This window comes from Megalopta genalis, chromosome 6 (genome assembly GCF_051020955.1).
Source record: "Megalopta genalis isolate 19385.01 chromosome 6, iyMegGena1_principal, whole genome shotgun sequence".
NCBI lineage: Eukaryota > Metazoa > Arthropoda > Insecta > Hymenoptera > Halictidae > Megalopta > Megalopta genalis.
This window is the reverse complement of record NC_135018.1, coordinates 2,480,293-2,498,183: the sequence shown is the minus strand read 5'-3', so window position 1 is coordinate 2,498,183 and position 17,891 is coordinate 2,480,293. Positions and strand designations below refer to the sequence as shown.

At 38.0% G+C, this 17,891-nt stretch overlaps 1 protein-coding gene and 1 long non-coding RNA gene across 7 annotated transcripts in view; one reads left to right on the top strand and one right to left on the bottom strand.

Moving 5' to 3' along the window:
• The window catches only part of LOC117223883 (alpha-Mannosidase class I a), a 406,723-nt gene that overhangs the window by 232,855 nt on the left and 155,977 nt on the right, over positions 1-17,891 (bottom strand). For all 3 annotated transcript variants that reach the window (XM_076522731.1, XM_076522733.1, XM_076522732.1), the window contains exon 4: positions 15,487-15,702. In XM_076522731.1, the coding sequence (XP_076378846.1) occupies positions 15,487-15,702 (216 nt within the window). The remainder of the gene's footprint in view (positions 1-15,486; positions 15,703-17,891) is intronic.
• Positions 1-17,891, top strand: part of LOC143259630 (uncharacterized) — a 93,819-nt gene that overhangs the window by 70,232 nt on the left and 5,696 nt on the right. For all 4 annotated transcript variants that reach the window (XR_013033645.1, XR_013033647.1, XR_013033646.1 and 1 more), the window contains one exon: positions 13,205-13,489. This is a non-coding gene — a long non-coding RNA (uncharacterized LOC143259630). The remainder of the gene's footprint in view (positions 1-13,204; positions 13,490-17,891) is intronic.

Here is a 17,891-nt window from a genome sequence, read left to right as displayed (position 1 = left end):
CAATCTGACAATTGAGCCGTTTATTTTGAAAGTGACATCGTCGATATATTTAAGGGTTTGCGTTTTAACGCGTTTAAAAATATGGATGCTAACTTTCGAGAAGATTTACTTGGATTTGTTATCTCAGGATACTGATATTTTTCTCGGTATAAATAATTTCGTATAAACATTAAAAAAATCACCACTTATCATTACGGTAAAGTGACTTGTGCCACTTTCAAAATAAACGGCTCAATTGTTAATCTGTAAAAATGAGTCGCGAGGCTCGAATAATCGTATCTCTCCCTCACGAATTGTTCATTTCTGTGTACAATCTGTATTCGGTTCTCGTCCCACGGATTTTCAAATATGAAACAGTGCAACAACGAGTCGACTTCGATCAGTGCAGTAAGAAACTTGTTAGAGCGTACGCCATTGGCTCGGCCGCCTCGCGCCAGCCGAGCTCGTCTCTCATTGGTCAGTGTTCTTCGTTGATAACCCGTTAACGACGCCTCGGAGAAAATTGTTGTAAAGGACAAAGTTGCTTCAGATGATCTCAGGAACCTACCGTCACCCTATTGCGGGTTTCTTTTGGGACGCCCTGTATGCACGCGAACATATTTTAGAATAGATAGTTGTTCACAGCCTTTTGGGACGGATAGTAAAAATTGCCGAAACGAACAATGACAAACAATTTCTACTGAACTATAAATGAATATTTATTTATAACGTATGCATGACTAGAGTTACTACAATTTAAAAAACATCGCCGGAAATACCGTTTCGGAGTTTCGTGTGATACTTAATGCCTTTACTTGCCACAATTACTAGGCCACGTTCTACGTTTCATTTCACCTGGAATATATAAAAGAACGTTCGAGATTAATAAGTTCATTGTTGCTTGTTGCGTTACAGCAGCGTGTTCATTCTCACGGCTGGGCTGCGGATGTTTCTGCTGCGAATGTATTTTTTTCTTTTTTATAAAATGAATAGACAAATGGGACCGGGACAGAAATTTACGCCACGATCAGTCGATTCCTGCGGTATATTTCTTTTTTTATTTTGCATATTTTGCGGGTTGCGCACGTTTCGCATATTTACGTGCGAGAACGTTATGCAACGATGCAGGGTGTCCCGTAATTACGTTAACGCCCGGAAACGGGTGATTCGTCCGCGTGTTTCGATTCAGACATTTCTGGAAGAAATTACTATATTTTGCATGTTCTCGCGCATATCTTGCATACACGTCGAGCATAAACATCCGCGGCCTGCTCGGTGACATTCGATGCCTTCGACAGCCGTTTCGTTGTAGTCACCATTTTATTTTTGTATCGGTCGGGATTTTATCATTACATCGACAAGAGAACGGTGAAGTACGAAAATGATGTGCTCATCATCTGAAAACAGAAATTTCTTGAATACGGTAACAATCGTCATTGCTCGTAGCATATAGAAACAATTAATTACCGCCGTAAAGCCTTGGTAATTTGGAACGAACAGACCGGCGAGGCTGAATTGCATTTCGAGCGTGCTTTTCATCAGTATGAACAGCACCAATTTCTGCGACTTCGTCGACGCACGGTACCACAACGAACTGTATCTAGCGTATCGAATAGCTTCGTTTCATTAATTCTCGTCGCATTATTTTTTTAATCTTCTTTAACCCGAGAAAGATAACCTACGTCGCAGAGGCGCCTGCGAAGACTGTTGATTTTTGTTAATTTTTCATAGAGGTCTAGTGATTTAAGTTTAAAATTACTTAAAATATAAAAAAATATAATATAAATGTATTTTATTTTTACAATAATGCCAAACCTTTAAAATGACTAGATTAACTTAAATAAATATCCATTGTTAGTATAAAATTGACGCCTTAGAAAAGCATGCGCCTCTGAAGCGTATGGTTATCTTTTACGTACGTTGTCATATGGTTATCTTTCTTGGGTTAATTCTGGTCTTATTTTTTTTTTTTTTAATGTAATTACTAGTTAACGCATTCGAACGTAGAAATTCGTTTCGTTAAAAAAAAAGAACCATCGACTTACATTTCGTGAAACAGATCGACGCTGCTGGTCGTCAATTGTTGTCCGCTGTGGTTATTCAAGAATATAAAGATCAGATGCGTCACGAGCATTAGTACACTAACGAGAAGATTGTCCACGTTTTTCGTGTCCGAGATCGCCAGGTAGGTCTGTTCGAATCGGAAAGCAAGACACGTTTAAGTTTCCATCGACGGAAGCGTAAAAATGGCGGACGCGAGATTCGCGCGGAGCTTCATCTCACGCGCGTACTTCCGAGAATGCTTACGCAATATAAGTTTGCAGCGAACGAGATCACGACTGTTAGGATCGCCACTAAATAGGACACCATCATACTGTTCATAATACGTGATATGATACTTCCTTCGTAAATTCATGATGTTTCAGTGTATTTGCACAATGGAAAGAGAAAATGTAAAAAGAAGACTGAGTACATTAACGATACAAAAATACACATATATCGATGAACGAAGATACCAACTCAATGGCACGCTGGTGAATTTCCACGGCTGATCGTATGTCTATTTGGGTCGACGTAGCTGTCAATGAGTTCGCCACCTCGTCGACCGCAGTTCGTATTCGGTAACTAGAGCAATGAAAATATATGTTCCGTTTGAGTTCGTATAAATTACATATAATAATTTTCATTAATATAATTCCACTCGTTTCATCGCTTGTTTCGCAAACGTCTTATTGTTTCTTTTTTTTTTATATCACGCGGTTACGTAAGCTTGAAAAGAATTATTGTTGCTAAACTATTGTCGAGCATTGTAATTAATATCTCTAAAAGACCGCGCGGCTTTCGAATACGATCTGGTCCTTATCGCTCGAAAAAATCCCCCAAAAATAACCCTAAAAAGACTCCAAATAGTCTCCCGATAAACCATATAGTCTCCCAATAGTCCAAATAGTCTCCAAAGACTCCAAGGTTACCCGTATTATTCATTATTCCAGTAATTTTCGAACTTTACCCGATACGTACCAAAAAATAAACATTGAAAAATCGTCATTAATTAATTCATACGAAAATACAGATTCAATATCTGGATACGAATTCATTTCCAATCGAATATAATCTTCGATATTCTTTAATTTCTTTGAAATGAGAATAATCTTCTTACAAAAGCTAAAATCAAAGGAAACTCGGATATGCGAGCACGCTGTATCGTGAATATCTCGTCTCGTCGGACAGACTATGATTAACCCTTTGCACTCGAAGCTATTTTTAAGTCTAAAGCCGAAATTGTTCTCCTGATCCGCAGTATTTCCATGTTACATAATGCATTATAATTTATGCACATGAAATTGAGTCTTAACAAGTCTGATAATCTGCGAATTACATTCGAAATTTGAACAAGTATTTGTAACGTTGAATGCCATGGGGGTCACCGGTGACCGGCACTTGACTTGGCGGTGACGCCATGGGGGCCACTTGCGACCAGCGCGCCCAAATTGATAGAAATATATGTAATTTAACCCTTTTCGTGCCGGAGACCGATATATCGGCTCTTGCTGCACTGGCGAGACGTGCCAGAGCCGATATATCGGCCCGCGCCTTACAGCGCTTTATAATAACAAAATTTTACACATTTACAATATATAAATATAAACATAAATATTTATGTTATTATAATGAAGTATTATGCAAAATTATATCACAAATATATTTATGACAACATAATTTTGTTTCAGCAATGTTATATTACCTATAACAATTACATATTTCGGAAGAGATAATCCGTCCGGCGCTTACCATGTACCTTCGAGTTATTTTTTATGTTTGTTATGTAATATCATTTATCTTGTTACAAAATATATCAGAAATGCAAAGTATATACTTTGTAATAAATGATCTATATAAAATTATGATGGAAAGACGACTTTTTGTATGTGCAAATACGTTTCATAAGAGAGAACTGGACTTTTACTTTCTTTATGATCTTTTATACCTTTGTTATTTATATAATTTTCAATGAATATAGAAAATCTAGTGTCATCGTTTTGTTCTCTATTTCGTTCTTAATTTACTGCTTTTCGAATCATGTAAATATTGTTTCTTGTTTGGTTTTTACGAGCATTTTCCCAAACCCTAGTAAAACTGTGAAATTCGGCCAGTTATTCTCGCATAGTCACCTCTTTTTCGCATGGCACTAAAAGGGATAAAACAAATGTCAATATCTAAAATTTGGCATTATTACAATCGTCGATTCAAACGGTGACCCCTGTCGCAATTAACATGTCTAACATGGTTATTCACTGTGACTTATCTATTGCAGATAATATTTCGACATTATATATGTATCACATAAAAGAAAATTCATCGTGGCGCCACGGACAATTTCTGTAAAACCGGCGTGGCATTCAACGTGTTAATACTACGAAGATATGAAATAATGAATTGGAACACACTATCTGACGATTCTCAGTAATCCACTGACATAGCATAAATAGACATTAAGCGATGCTTCCGTGCACGCTATCGATAACAGACCAGTCGTGGCTCCGATTACAAGTTGACACGCGACCAAATCGGTCTGATAGCTTCTCGCAGGATACAAAAAACCGAGGATATTCAAATAACGTATCTGAAGTTCCGATTGCAGCAGCGTGGGAATCAGTATCATGACAATTATAGCGAGCATCCCCGCGACCACTATGGCTACGAACAGGAACATAATATTATCTCATCGTAACGATTATCTTTCTTCCGTAATCGTGCGAATAATTTGAAGAATGCAGTAATGTCTCCCTAATTGACGCTCAGATTGCGCACGAAAATGGACGATTTGGGAAGAGGAGATACGATTATTCGAGCCTTGCGGCTCGTTTTTATAGTTGTTGACAATCGATAATCATAAAAAAGGAGTCACATGGCTGGAACAATCGTATCTCCTCTTCCAAAATTGTCCATTTTCGTGGACAATCTGAGCGTCAATTAGAGAGACATTACCGTAGCTCGTGATCCAGTCGTAGAAAATCTTTACCTACGAATGGCTTGGTCGTCAGCCTCGAGTCCACAATTTGTTTCATGAACAGTTTCGCTTCGGCGGGACTTTTCAGGGTGACGTAGTCGTTCGCGATATTTTCAAACACGCATTTCACCTGAATTCGCGCAAGAGAACAATCGGGACACCGGGTATAATTTAACCCGAGAAAGATAACCTACGTCGCAGAGGCGCCTGCGAAGACTGTTGATTTTTGTTAATTTTTCATAGAGTGATTTAAGTTTAAAATTACTTAAAATATAAAAAAATATAACATAAATGCATTTTATTTTTACAATAATGCCAAACATTTAAAATGACTAGATTAACTTAAATAAATATCCATTGTTAGTATAAAATTGACGCCTTAGAAAAGCATGCGCCTCTGAAGCGTATGGTTATCTTTTACGTACGTTGTCATATGGTTATCTTTCTAGGGTTAATGCGCGCGACGACGCGTTCTTTGAACTTACCAGTGGAATGTTGTAGACGAATTCGACGTATCGTATAATATACCATCGTATAATACACCTATACCAGCGGACCGCTGAACGACACAACCATAAGTAAATTGTACAACGACATGTCTACCAAACGAAGCGTCGATGCCTGAAAATGTAATTGGCTTTAAGAGTGTCTAAACTTTGCGGGAACAACATATGAGCCGTTTATTTTGAAAGTGGCATAAGTCGCTTTGTTTTTAAGTAGATATATTTAAGGGTTTGCGTTTTAACACGTTTCAAAATATGGATGCCAATTTTCGAGGAGATTTACTTGTATTTGTTATCTCAGGATACTGATATTATTCTCGGTATAAATAATTTCGCATAAACATTAAAAAATCACCACTTTTCATTACGGTAAAGTGACTTAAGCCACTTTCAAAATGAACGGCTCATATTTCCTTATAAGATTCGTTCCATCACGTGGAGCAATTAGATTGTCAGTTTCGTGTTTAGCTCTCGAAGTACGTTCGAATAATGTACGCAAAAATTAATATATTTTGTGTTCCCGTTTCGCTTTAACCATTATTGGAACGTGTTTCCGTACTGGCAACACATGCAATGGGTAAAAAGAGATATTACATCTTTGAAAACGCAATAACTTTTCTAAAATTGGATATATAGATACGCATGCATGTACACGTATCACTGTGTATCATTATATATCACTATGTATCACTATGTATCACTATGTATTGCTATATAATCACTATATAATCACTATACACATATCATTATATAATATCACTATATTTATATAGTGATATATAGTGATTACATAGTGATATATAGTGATACATAGCGATTATATAGCGATATATAGTGATATATAGTGATATATAGTGATATATAGTGATATATAGCGATATACAGTGCTACATAGTGATATTATGTAGCGATATATAGTGATATATAGTGATATATAGCGATATACAGTGCTACATAGTAATATTATGTAGCGATATATAGTGATATATAGCGATATACAGTGCTACATAGTGATATTATATAGCGATATATATGTAGGTGTACGTGTGTGTAGCATTTAGGCGTCCGTAATGTTGCGTGCCGGTTAATTCCGAGCCCTGCTGTAAAGCTCCGATTTTGGTACCGTATTCTGGTACAGCGACAAGCGTGCAAACATTTAGTTTTAGATTACAGAAATATATTATAATGTGATACTTAAAATATCTTATATTACACTGTGATATCTTAATTGTACCGTGATGCTTCAAATATCTTATATCATACCTATATCTTATATTATACTGTGATACTTAAAAGTGATATCACCTGGATCACGATTAAGGAGAACGAAAGCAAAGAGAAGCCGATCCTTTGAATTTTCGTTAACATAAAATATCTGATATTATACTGTGATACTAAAAAGTGATATCACCTGAATCACGATTAACGAGAGCGAAAGCAAAAAGAAGCCGATTCATTGAATTTTCGTTAACTTGAAATATCTTATATTATACTGTGATATCTTAATTATACTGTGAAACGTAAAAGTGATATCACCTGGATCACGATTAAGGAGAACGAAAGCAAAGAGAAGCCGATTCTTTGAATTTTCGTTAAGAAAGACCGATCGTAGGGCCACAGTCCAGTGACGTTCAGCAGGCTGTAGTAGACACCGTAATGCTTTTGAAACACTTCCATATCGAAGGCAATGCTGAAACGACTGTGAACGGAAGATCTGCGTTATCCTTCGACTACGGCTCGGTCCAATGTTTTATTCAGACAGTGTTGCGTTTACCTCGTAAGTATCTATTCGATGGCCAGGGAAAGGAAATTGCATGTTTTTGCGAATTATCACGCGGAAAAGTGTATATTAATTATTAGTCGCTCGAACGGTATTGATCAACGCTTTTTCACGCACGAACGGTATTGGCAGTCGTCCCGGGGATGTCATTTTCCTACTTTATTTTCCTTTACATATTTCAAAAGCTCTACCTCAAATTGCTCTACATTCGATCTACCACACTTCGTAATTTTCTATAAATACAGTTCTGCGAACTTGCGCAATTCATCGTTCTACAATATGTAAGAACTCCAGCGTCCGCAATTCTGTCCACTTTAACGTTTGTTGTTATCCCTTCTTCCCTCGACACCCTTTATTCCGGATGCGTCGTATTCGCGCCCGATATCGTCACTCCGCGATATAAACTATCTCTCGGGTCGTAAAACCGATCACGCTACGCGACGAAGTGGATCGGTGTCGTTGTCCGTTTAATTAAAAAGGGACAACTGTTTGGTTGATTTAGAATGTGCCACTCGATAGGAATGAATAAGATTGTGGCCGAATAAGTGTAAATTGAGCAACTGACACAACTGATGATGAATGGGGACTAAATGACGATGAACTGGTGAGTGACTACTGTCTTAACACTTAGGCGACCGATCGGGTAGATCTACCATTTTGACCTGAGGAACATAATTATAATAACGTGCACTAATTTTTGAAGTCTTTTATTGCCCATTACTACGGTTCTTTATGTTCGGGATTATTATACTTTATTATATGATACATATTAATAATATAATAGTATAATAATATAATAATATAATATATATATATATATATACATATTATATTATTATATATACATATACTATTATTTATTTAGATATTTATTATTTACAGATATATATATATATATATATATATATATATATATATATATATATATATATGTATATATACCTTATTTTTTAGATATTTATATATATATATATATAAATAATAAATATCTAAATAAATAATATATATAATATAAATATCTATATAAATATATATATGTATGTATGTATATTTAATACCGAATTTAATGTAACCACCTTCTCCCCCTGCCCCTTTCCAAGTGACGCCGCTGGCTTTAGTGGGCCACGAGCTAGTACTATTGTACAAAAAATAATGAACAAAATTTCGGCCGTTTCTCGAAACGGTTCGCCGTCACTCCGCGTCGGACCGTTCGTTCGGAACGTCTTTCAAACTTGAATCGTGCGTCGCGAAACAAAAAGGTGTGCATCACGGAAAATGTTAATCGAGTTCCTGTCAAGTGCACGTTGTTACAGGGTTGTTGCGATAGGGGTAGATTAATCGGGGAGTTTACGCGAACAGTTCACCGGCGCGCGACGTTTTTACTTTGAACATTGCAATTACCGGCAGCCTGTTTTCTGGATCGCGGGGCGCGCGCGGTTCGATTCGAAGTCCTCGAATCGGCGCGAGAAAAAAGAAAAAAATGTGAAAACGTTGATTCGAGAACTTGAACGTACTTTCGAAAGGTGCGAGCTATATTGTGGAAAATCTGTTTTCCGGTAAAAATTTTGCGGCCGAAGCGTGAAATACCGAGCGGGAATTTCGGCGAGAGGAACGAACGGTTTCGACGCGCGAATTCGCAGCGCGTTGAAGTGACTACAGCAATGTCTCTCTCATCGACGCTCGTATTGTTCAGAAAAATAGACAATTTTGGAAGAGGAGACACGATTGTTCGAGTCTTGCGGCTCGTTTTTATAATTGTTGACGATCGGTAACTATAGAAAAGATCCGCGAGCCTCGAATAATCGTGTCTCCTGTTCCCAGATTGTCCACTATTGTGCTCAATTTGAGCGTCAATTACGGAGAATTTACTGTACTTTTCCAACCATCAGATTCTTCGTTAGAATACAGTAATGTCTCCCTAATCGTCGCCCAAATTTTGCACTAAAATAGTCAATTTGGGAAGAGGAGACGCGATTATTCGAGCCTTGCGGCTCGTTTCTTATAATTACTGATTATCGATAACTATAAGAACAAGCCACAAGGCTCGAATAATCGTATCACCTCTTCCCAAATTGTCCATCTTTGTGGACAATCTGAGCGTCGATTAGGGAGACATTACTGTACTCGCATAATTAACTGATCAATCTTAACTTACAAATGCCTTAAGTTAATAAGAAATGCCTTAACTTACAAACTCGAGATTACCGATTATCTAAATCTCTTCGTTCTCACTTCGTTTTGTTATACTACTTTTATTACGAACAAAATCTCGTATCCCCTTCCTCGATTCAGAAAACACGCGCGCGAGTTTACGCGAAATTACTGATTATCACTGTTCATGGAACAAATTGTTGACTCGAGGCTGACGACCAAGGCATTTGTAGGTAAAGATTTTCTACGACTGAATCGCGAGCTACAGTAATGTCTCTCTAATTGACGCTCAGATTGTCCACGAAAGTGGACAATTTTGGAAGAGGAGATACAATTGTTCCAGCCATGTGACTCCTTTTTTATGATTATCGATTGTCAACAACTATAAAAACGAGCCGCAAGGCTCGAGTAATCGTATCTCCTGTTCCCAAATTGTCCATCTTTCTGCACAATCTGAGCGCCAATTAGGGAGACATTAATGTAATACGAGAAGTTTCTCATTCGGGAATCCACGATAAATACTTGAGATGACTACGGACCAAGAAAATGTTTGACATCTCGTTACCCGATGCCGGGAATCGAAATTCGCCGAGGATGTTTGCCGGTAAAGCCCAAATATTTGAGCAGCTCCGCGGCTTCGCCTTCCGACTCGATGAACAGAATGTCTTCGATTCCCGTGGCCACCGAAATTTTTCTGCTTGTTACGCTTATCGTTCGACCGATGTTTAAAGCAGCTGGCTTCTTCTTTTAATCAGTTGGCGGCTTCTTCTCGGAGCGCGCGCCTGTACGTGTCGCGACGAATCGAGCGACGACGAGTATACTCGTCGAGCACAGAGTATGCATCGCCGTTAAAATATTGGAGCGAAAAGACTTTAAGGTCTATAGGACTAAAAAAAGAAAGGTTTTATTTGATGGAATTGACAATTTTATTACTGATATTTACTCGTTCGCTTAACATTAACATGCACTGCGTGCATAATAATCGAAGAAAAACGCAGGGAAAATCAGATACTTGTAAAAGTTAAACATTCACTTTGCGCGTCGCGATTCTTTTCTAATCTTATTTTCATAACAATGCAAACACTAATGCGTAGGATCGGCTCAAAAATGTTCTAAGCATCTTGAAATTTGAGAATATGTTTTTGTTTTCACTAAAATTACAATTTAACAGTAAAATACTGACACTTTTTCATGACGTGTATACTCGTCGAACACAGTTAACTGGTTAAGATTATGTCAAGGTTATTTAAGTGGTTATTAAATAGCCGATGGTCGCTACTTTTTACCCGCGACGAGTATACTCGTCGTGACAGTAAAGTACTGCCACTTCTCCGTGACGAGTATACTCGTCAAGCACAGCTAACTGGTTAAAATTATGTCAAGGTTATTTAATTGGTTATTAAATAGCCGATGGTCGCTACTTTTTACCCGCGACGAGTATACTCGTCGCGACACAAAATACCGCCGCTTCTCCATGACGAGTATACTCGTCAAACACAGCTAGCTAGTTAAGATTATGTCAAAGTTTTTAAATAAGTTATTAAACAGCCGATGGTCGCTACTTTTTACCCGCGACGAGTATACTCGTCGCGACACAAAATACCGCCGCTTCTCCATGACGAGTATACTCGTCAAACACAGCTAGCTAGTTAAGATTATGTCAAAGTTTTTAAATAAGTTATTAAACAGCCGATGGTCGCTACTTTTTACCCGCGACGAGTATACTCGTCGCGACACAAAATACCGCCGCTTCTCCATGACGAGTATACTCGTCAAACACAGCTAGCTAGTTAAGATTATGTCAAAGTTTTTAAATAAGTTATTAAACAGCCGATGGTCGCTACTTTTTACCCGCGACGAGTATGCTCGTCGCGACACAAAATACTGTCGTTTCTTCGTGACGAGTATACTCGTCGAACACAGCTAACCGGTTAATACGCTGAGGAAAACTATCAATTTATCATCGGCTCGGCAAGATTTAATTAAGACGAGCAAGATGAGCAACACGCGTTTTTCAGCATCGCGCGTCAATTAATTTTTTAAATCGCGCTACCCGTCACCTACTTTTACCGCGATAGTACAGCACGCGGCGCGCGACATGTAGGCCAACGAATATCGTCAACTATTTATGCTTCCCTGCGGCCGGCAAAGGAATACTTGATGCACGCTGTGCGTGCAAAAAGTGATCGTACCAGACGTCATAAGCGTTACAAGGGAAATATTAAATGTTACCGCATAAGAATAAATGCCATTCATTTAAATGAATTTTAATCATTACGAATTGATTAAAATTGTTCTTTGCTGTAATAACCATCGTCAATGAATGAAATTAAAAAATTACGGTAACTAGTTAATGACTAGAATAACCTTAACCAAATTAACCAAATGACCAAAATTTATTTCGCTAACTTGTAATCGTTATTGATGAAAAAAATAATAATTCTTTTAGTCACTGATGCTTTCGATAACTACTATTTAATGTTATTGAACATTTTCTGGATAATAGTCAACTCATCGTCAGCTATACTAATTCTAACATCGCTGATAATTGACACATTTAATGAATTCAAGACAACGCAGGCTGGTCCACGCGATTGTGTTTCAAGTTACAACTCCGTTATGAACGCATTTACGAAAAAATGCTGAAGAAAAAAGACGAAATCGCTCGAGCAGCACAGCATCTCTAGAACCTTAGACTCCTTTTCAAGCGCATCGGTGCACGTGCAATTAACGATTGCATCATTTCTGGAAGCATGTCTCAAATGGAAATGCATACTTTTAATAATGCACAGATAGATCACTGTGTTAATTATACGTAAGAAGTTATTAGAGTATCATGGCAAACTACAGTAATGTCTCTCCAATTGACGCTCAGGTTGTCCAAAAAAAAAAAAATGGACAATTTAGGGAGAGGAGATACGATTATTCGAGCCTTGCGGTTCGTTTTTATAGTTACGAATTGTCAACGACTATAAAAATGAGCTGTCCCAGGTTTTAATGTTCAAACTTTGTCAGTATATTCTATGGCACAAAGTAAGAAACAAATGTTGTGTAAACATAGAGCTTTATATTATTGCTATTGAACGGTTGCTATTATTAGATTGCTAATTGCTATTAAATAGAGCTTTATATTGTGATAGCCAATTGCTATTAAATAGGGCTTTATATAATGTAAACATATAGCTTTATATTATTGTTATTAAACATATAGAGCTTTATTAAGAAGTTATAACAAAAATTCAGAATAGGAATAGTAATCAACTAAAAAAAAAAATAAAAATAAAAAGAAATCTTCGATCGATGTCGATCATGTATTGTCAACAACGGTTATTAATACGTTTCGAAATGTATTAATAAACACAGCTTACATAAACACACGGCATGTGCTGATCTATTCAAGCCAATGCTCGCAGTAACAGCAAGTCGATTACTATTCCTATTCTGAATTTTTGTTATAACTTCTTAATCGAGCTCTATATGACCTATGTTTACATAACATGTTTTTCTTACTTTGTGCCATAGAATACACTAACAAAGTTTCGACATTAAAACCTGGGACACCCTATATATAGGCTCGAATAATCGTATCTCCTCTTCCGAAATTGTCCATTTTTGTGAATCTTAGCGTCAGTTAGGGAGACATTACTGTACTCCGGTTGTTCAGGGTTACTCTTTTCTGCTCGTTCTCTTTCTAATTGTTCACGTACGAATAAAGTCTCTAGATCGCGATTGTGTTATCCTCAAAATCATACTAATTTCCTGACTTTTTTCTGTTGCTAGTGCATCGCTGTGCGCCGCGACGTCGAAACTGGAAGCAGCTCCTATCGGAAACAGAATGTACGCGGGAAAGGGTTACGACGTCTCGTCGGCGGAACCGAAGTCGCGAAACAGTTGGCAGTTGAATTTTGCAGCCGACCGGAGGGTTGGAGCGGTTACCGATTAATACGGCAAGTTATCCGTTTAAGTATACGCTGTTATACGGAGCGGGCGAAGGTACGCGCGGATAATAGAGAGTTTCGGGGACGCCGAAGTAACAGGACAGTTACCAAGTTCGGATAAACCGAGGTAAGTTTGCCGGCTGGTGCTTACGGGACTAGTGTCTGTCGGCGAAAACACAGTCGTACAAAGTTTATTCCTCCTCGTTCTCTCCTCCCCTCCCCCGCCCCTATCCTTCCCGTCGCCCGTTCTCTTTCCCCTCGAGAAATACCGGAGACACTGATTTACATAACGATTAAGTTAATTAACGAGGTCCGCCGGCGGATTGTTAATCCCGCGCACGGAAGGACGCGCCGCGGCCGCGTCGCACGGTGTCGCATGGTGTCGCATGGTGTCGCATCGAACGGTTCCCATGGTGTTCGCTCCCGCGGAACGAGAATTATTAGCGGTTCCAGGTGTGGGGAGGGGGTTGTTTGACTTGCGATCGAGCAAGTTAAACGAGCCCGACCCCTTCGGAACTGTTGTTCTTCGTTCGTTACCGGCCGCGGCTGATTGATCCGTCGGGAATTCCCAAAAGCCAGATTTATGACGAGGGTTTAGCAACGCCGGATGTAATTTGGCCGAGTCCATGCACGTAGACAGCTTGCTCTCAACGCGATATCACTGCCACGGGAATGCTCGGAACGGCGCTCCGAATCGAGAAAGAAAGGGCCAGCTGACCTCTGGCCTGCGTTCTATCAATTTTTCAAGAACGCATCTTCTTTTTTCTAATTGAGGAAGTCCTTCGAATCGGGGGCGTTTTTACGGGGCACAGGGGATCGAGAAAGTCTCGACGTGCGCAGAGCTTTCGTACAATGTTATTCGCTTGTTCTTCGTACGAGGAACGAAACGTTTCTCCCAGTTCTTTCTATTTTTCCAAGCTTCGCACACATTTTTAGCGCGTATATAGACAAGGGGATCAAATATTTCCATCGTTGAAATGTACTGCCATCTATGTGGCATCCTCGAGTCATTTGAAGTAACTTTTTCCTTAGCGAAAATGCGATCCGCGGCTTCGTTTACGAGTTATCAACGAAAAACGGTGACCAATTAGAGGCGCGCACGGCTGACGCCCCGCCCTCGTGGCCACTGCCGCTGCGCTAGATAGCCAGTGCCACGCGGCATTGGCCGCATGGGCGGAGCGCCGGCCCTGCTCGCCTCTTATTGGTCCCTGTTTTTCGATAATAACTCGCAAACGAAGCCGCGGAGGAAATTTTTGTAAAGGAAAAAGTTACTTCAAATGACCTCGGGAACCCCTCGTTTCTCGCTTGTACAATAATTTTGGGGCATCCTGTATAGGTCCCGCTGCATCTAATTTTTAGTGGTGAAATATTAAAAATAGGAAAGCGAATAACAGCTGTATTGCTATACGATAAAATGATGGTAACTGAATATTCCATTTTTTTTTTTGAGAATTCATATTGTGCCCATGAAAGGGTTAAATAGAATGCTACTTTGTCGAGTTGTTCACAATCTCGAAGCGATGGCACGCGGAAGGTAAAAAACGGGGGATATTATACTTCATTGAGTAGTCCTTTCGCATACAAATTTAATTCAACTTTTAATTCCACGAAAGAGACTAAAATTAACCAGTGCAGCTGGTACTTTTCTCTTCGTTTTGCATATCGAAAGAAAAATATATCTTATTCAGATACTGCAACGTAGCGTAAACTTTTTAATTTAACCTTGAATTTTCTAACCGAAAAATATTCCGTTCGGACGTTACGACGCGTCTGTATAAATCAGTACGCAATTACGATCGGTGTGCCTCTTCGAGCACCGTAGTCACGACAAGCTTTATTCTCTTGTCAAAATCCAGCAGTTGCGAGCTTCAGCGCGCGTTACGCGGTAGCTGCGGAACGGGACGCGTGGCTTTAATCGAACGCGCGAGGTTTATCGTGCGCGTTCGAAAATCCTGGCGCGAAGAGTAGTTTTCGCAGCGGGACACATTTGCTTCGCGTCCTTACGGACCGTTATAGACGCCGATTGCTTCTTCAGCCGCGTTTCCGTTCCCCAAGACGGAACTAATCGACAACGCTACCCAGCATGGTTGCGTTTTGTAAAAAAAAAAGTAGATTGCTACTCACGATATCGAAGTCCAGGTTCTCGGCGATCCAATCCCGTCCCTGTTTGAATTCGTCATGGAGCCCCATGATGTACAACGTGTCCAAACCGTCGACGATCGTCGCGCCCATGTTCGCCGCGCCGAATATGCTCGCGCTGTGACCTTTCTTCGAGATCGGTTTCAGCTCGTTCTTTCCCCAGGCGTACCTCACGTAGTTGTCCCAGCCGTGCTTCATCATCTGCGGGAAGAACGAATGAACGGATTAGGACTTGCTAATATTACGTGGAACGGGAATTTGCTGTTGATGAGTTTGGGACAAGTTTGAAATATATTCTCACATTAATATTATGTTATTAATATTATATTATTAATATTATGTTATTAATATTATATTATTAATATTATATTATTAATATTATATTAATATTATATTAATATTATGTTATTAATATTATATTATTAATATTATATTATTAATATTATATTATTATATATTATTAATATTATATTAATATTATGTTATTAATATTATATTGTTAATATTATGTTATTAATATTATATTGTTAATATTATGTTATTAATATTATATTGTTAATATTATGTTATTAATATTATATTGTTAATATTATGTTATTAATATTATGTTATTATATATTATATTATTAATATTATATTATTATATATTATATTATTAATATTATATTAATATTATGTTATTAATATTATATTGTTAATATTATGTTATTAATATTATGTTATTATATATTATATTATTAATATTATATTATTATATATTATATTATTAATATTATATTATGTACCGTGAATTCTCCCTAAATCGACTGCTCAGATTCTGCACGAAAATGGACAATTTGGGAAGAGGGGGTGCGATTACTCGAGCCTTGCAGCTCGTTTTTATAATTGTTGCAAATCGATAACTATAAAAACGAGTCGCAAGTCTCGAATTCGCAAAGCCCCTCTTCCCAAATTCTTCCCAAAAAAGGCTTCCTCGTCCATTTTTGTGGACAATCTGAGCGTCAATTAGGGAGACATTACTGTACAGTGAATTCTCCCTAAATTGACTGCTCAGATTTTGCACGAGAATGGCCAATTTGGGAAGGGGAGATACGATTATTTGTGCCTTGCAGCTCGTTTTTATAATTGTTGACAATCCGTAACTATAAAAACGGACCGCAAGGCTCGAATAATCGCATCTCCCCTTCTCAAATTGTCCATTTTCGAAGACAATCTGAGCGTCAATTAGGAGGAAAATATTGTTCAAACTGTTGAGCTCGACAGCACAGTTCAAGGTCACAGCAAACAGTCAAATTCACATATTTCTACATAAAAATGCTTGTTATAAATTATGGAAATTTTTAATGTACAAATTTCAGCCAATTTAATACAATTTACGGATCTGCAAACGATTACTTTTATTCCACGCTCTTTGCATATATTGTCTCTAATTGATATTGCTGTTTGTGCCTTTTGTTACATATATCATTTTTAAAATTTTCTGTCGCACAATCTGCTTGTGCAAAGTGATCTTTCCAACGTTTGATGAAGAATAAGATTTATTAGAAAAGTGTAATACAAATCGTAATACAAAGCGAAAGAATTCGACTATCATCGTTGCGCCAACCTGGTGTAATACAATTTATTATTGTACAAGATTATCGCTGCGAATAAATAAATATCCACAGTCACTCGATTCTCGTGTTCGTATTCCAGCGTAGAACAAGTTGAAACTTTTCACAATTAGAACTTCACGGCGACTGTTCCTGGTACATACATACATACATATATGTATGGACACCTGCTGTTTACGCACATGTTTGATCCTTATATTACATGTGTCTGTGTGTCTAGCAGAATTTACAAACCGGTCCTGTATGTAGCAAGCCTAGTCTGACTGATGGTGTCTACATTTCGTGGTTGCTGCGGTTTCAGGCCAGCAGGATGTTGGAAAAGGAAAATGTTTGTTCCCCGTTCAAATAATGTACACTGCTGGAACAGACGCGTATGCAGCGCTTGTTGGTAACACTGCACAACTAAATTTTAATATTTTCCAGACTTCAACTTGATCTTTCACAAAGATCAAGTGAAATCGATCTTTGACGACGATTGAAATCTTCTGTTGAAAGTTTCAGTCTCCCATTGCAGGATTATTGAAGTTACAAACATGGTTTCACAGAAAATTATTGCATATTACATATATTATATTATATATTATTATATATTATATATATCATATTATATTGTATATTATTACATATTATATATAGTATATTTTATATGTATTATATTATATCGTATATTATTACATATTATTATATATCATTAATAAATAGACTTGCTCTACCAAAGTAGCAGAAAAAAAATGGTCAACGACACCTGTAAACAAAATGTCCCAAAATTACGATACC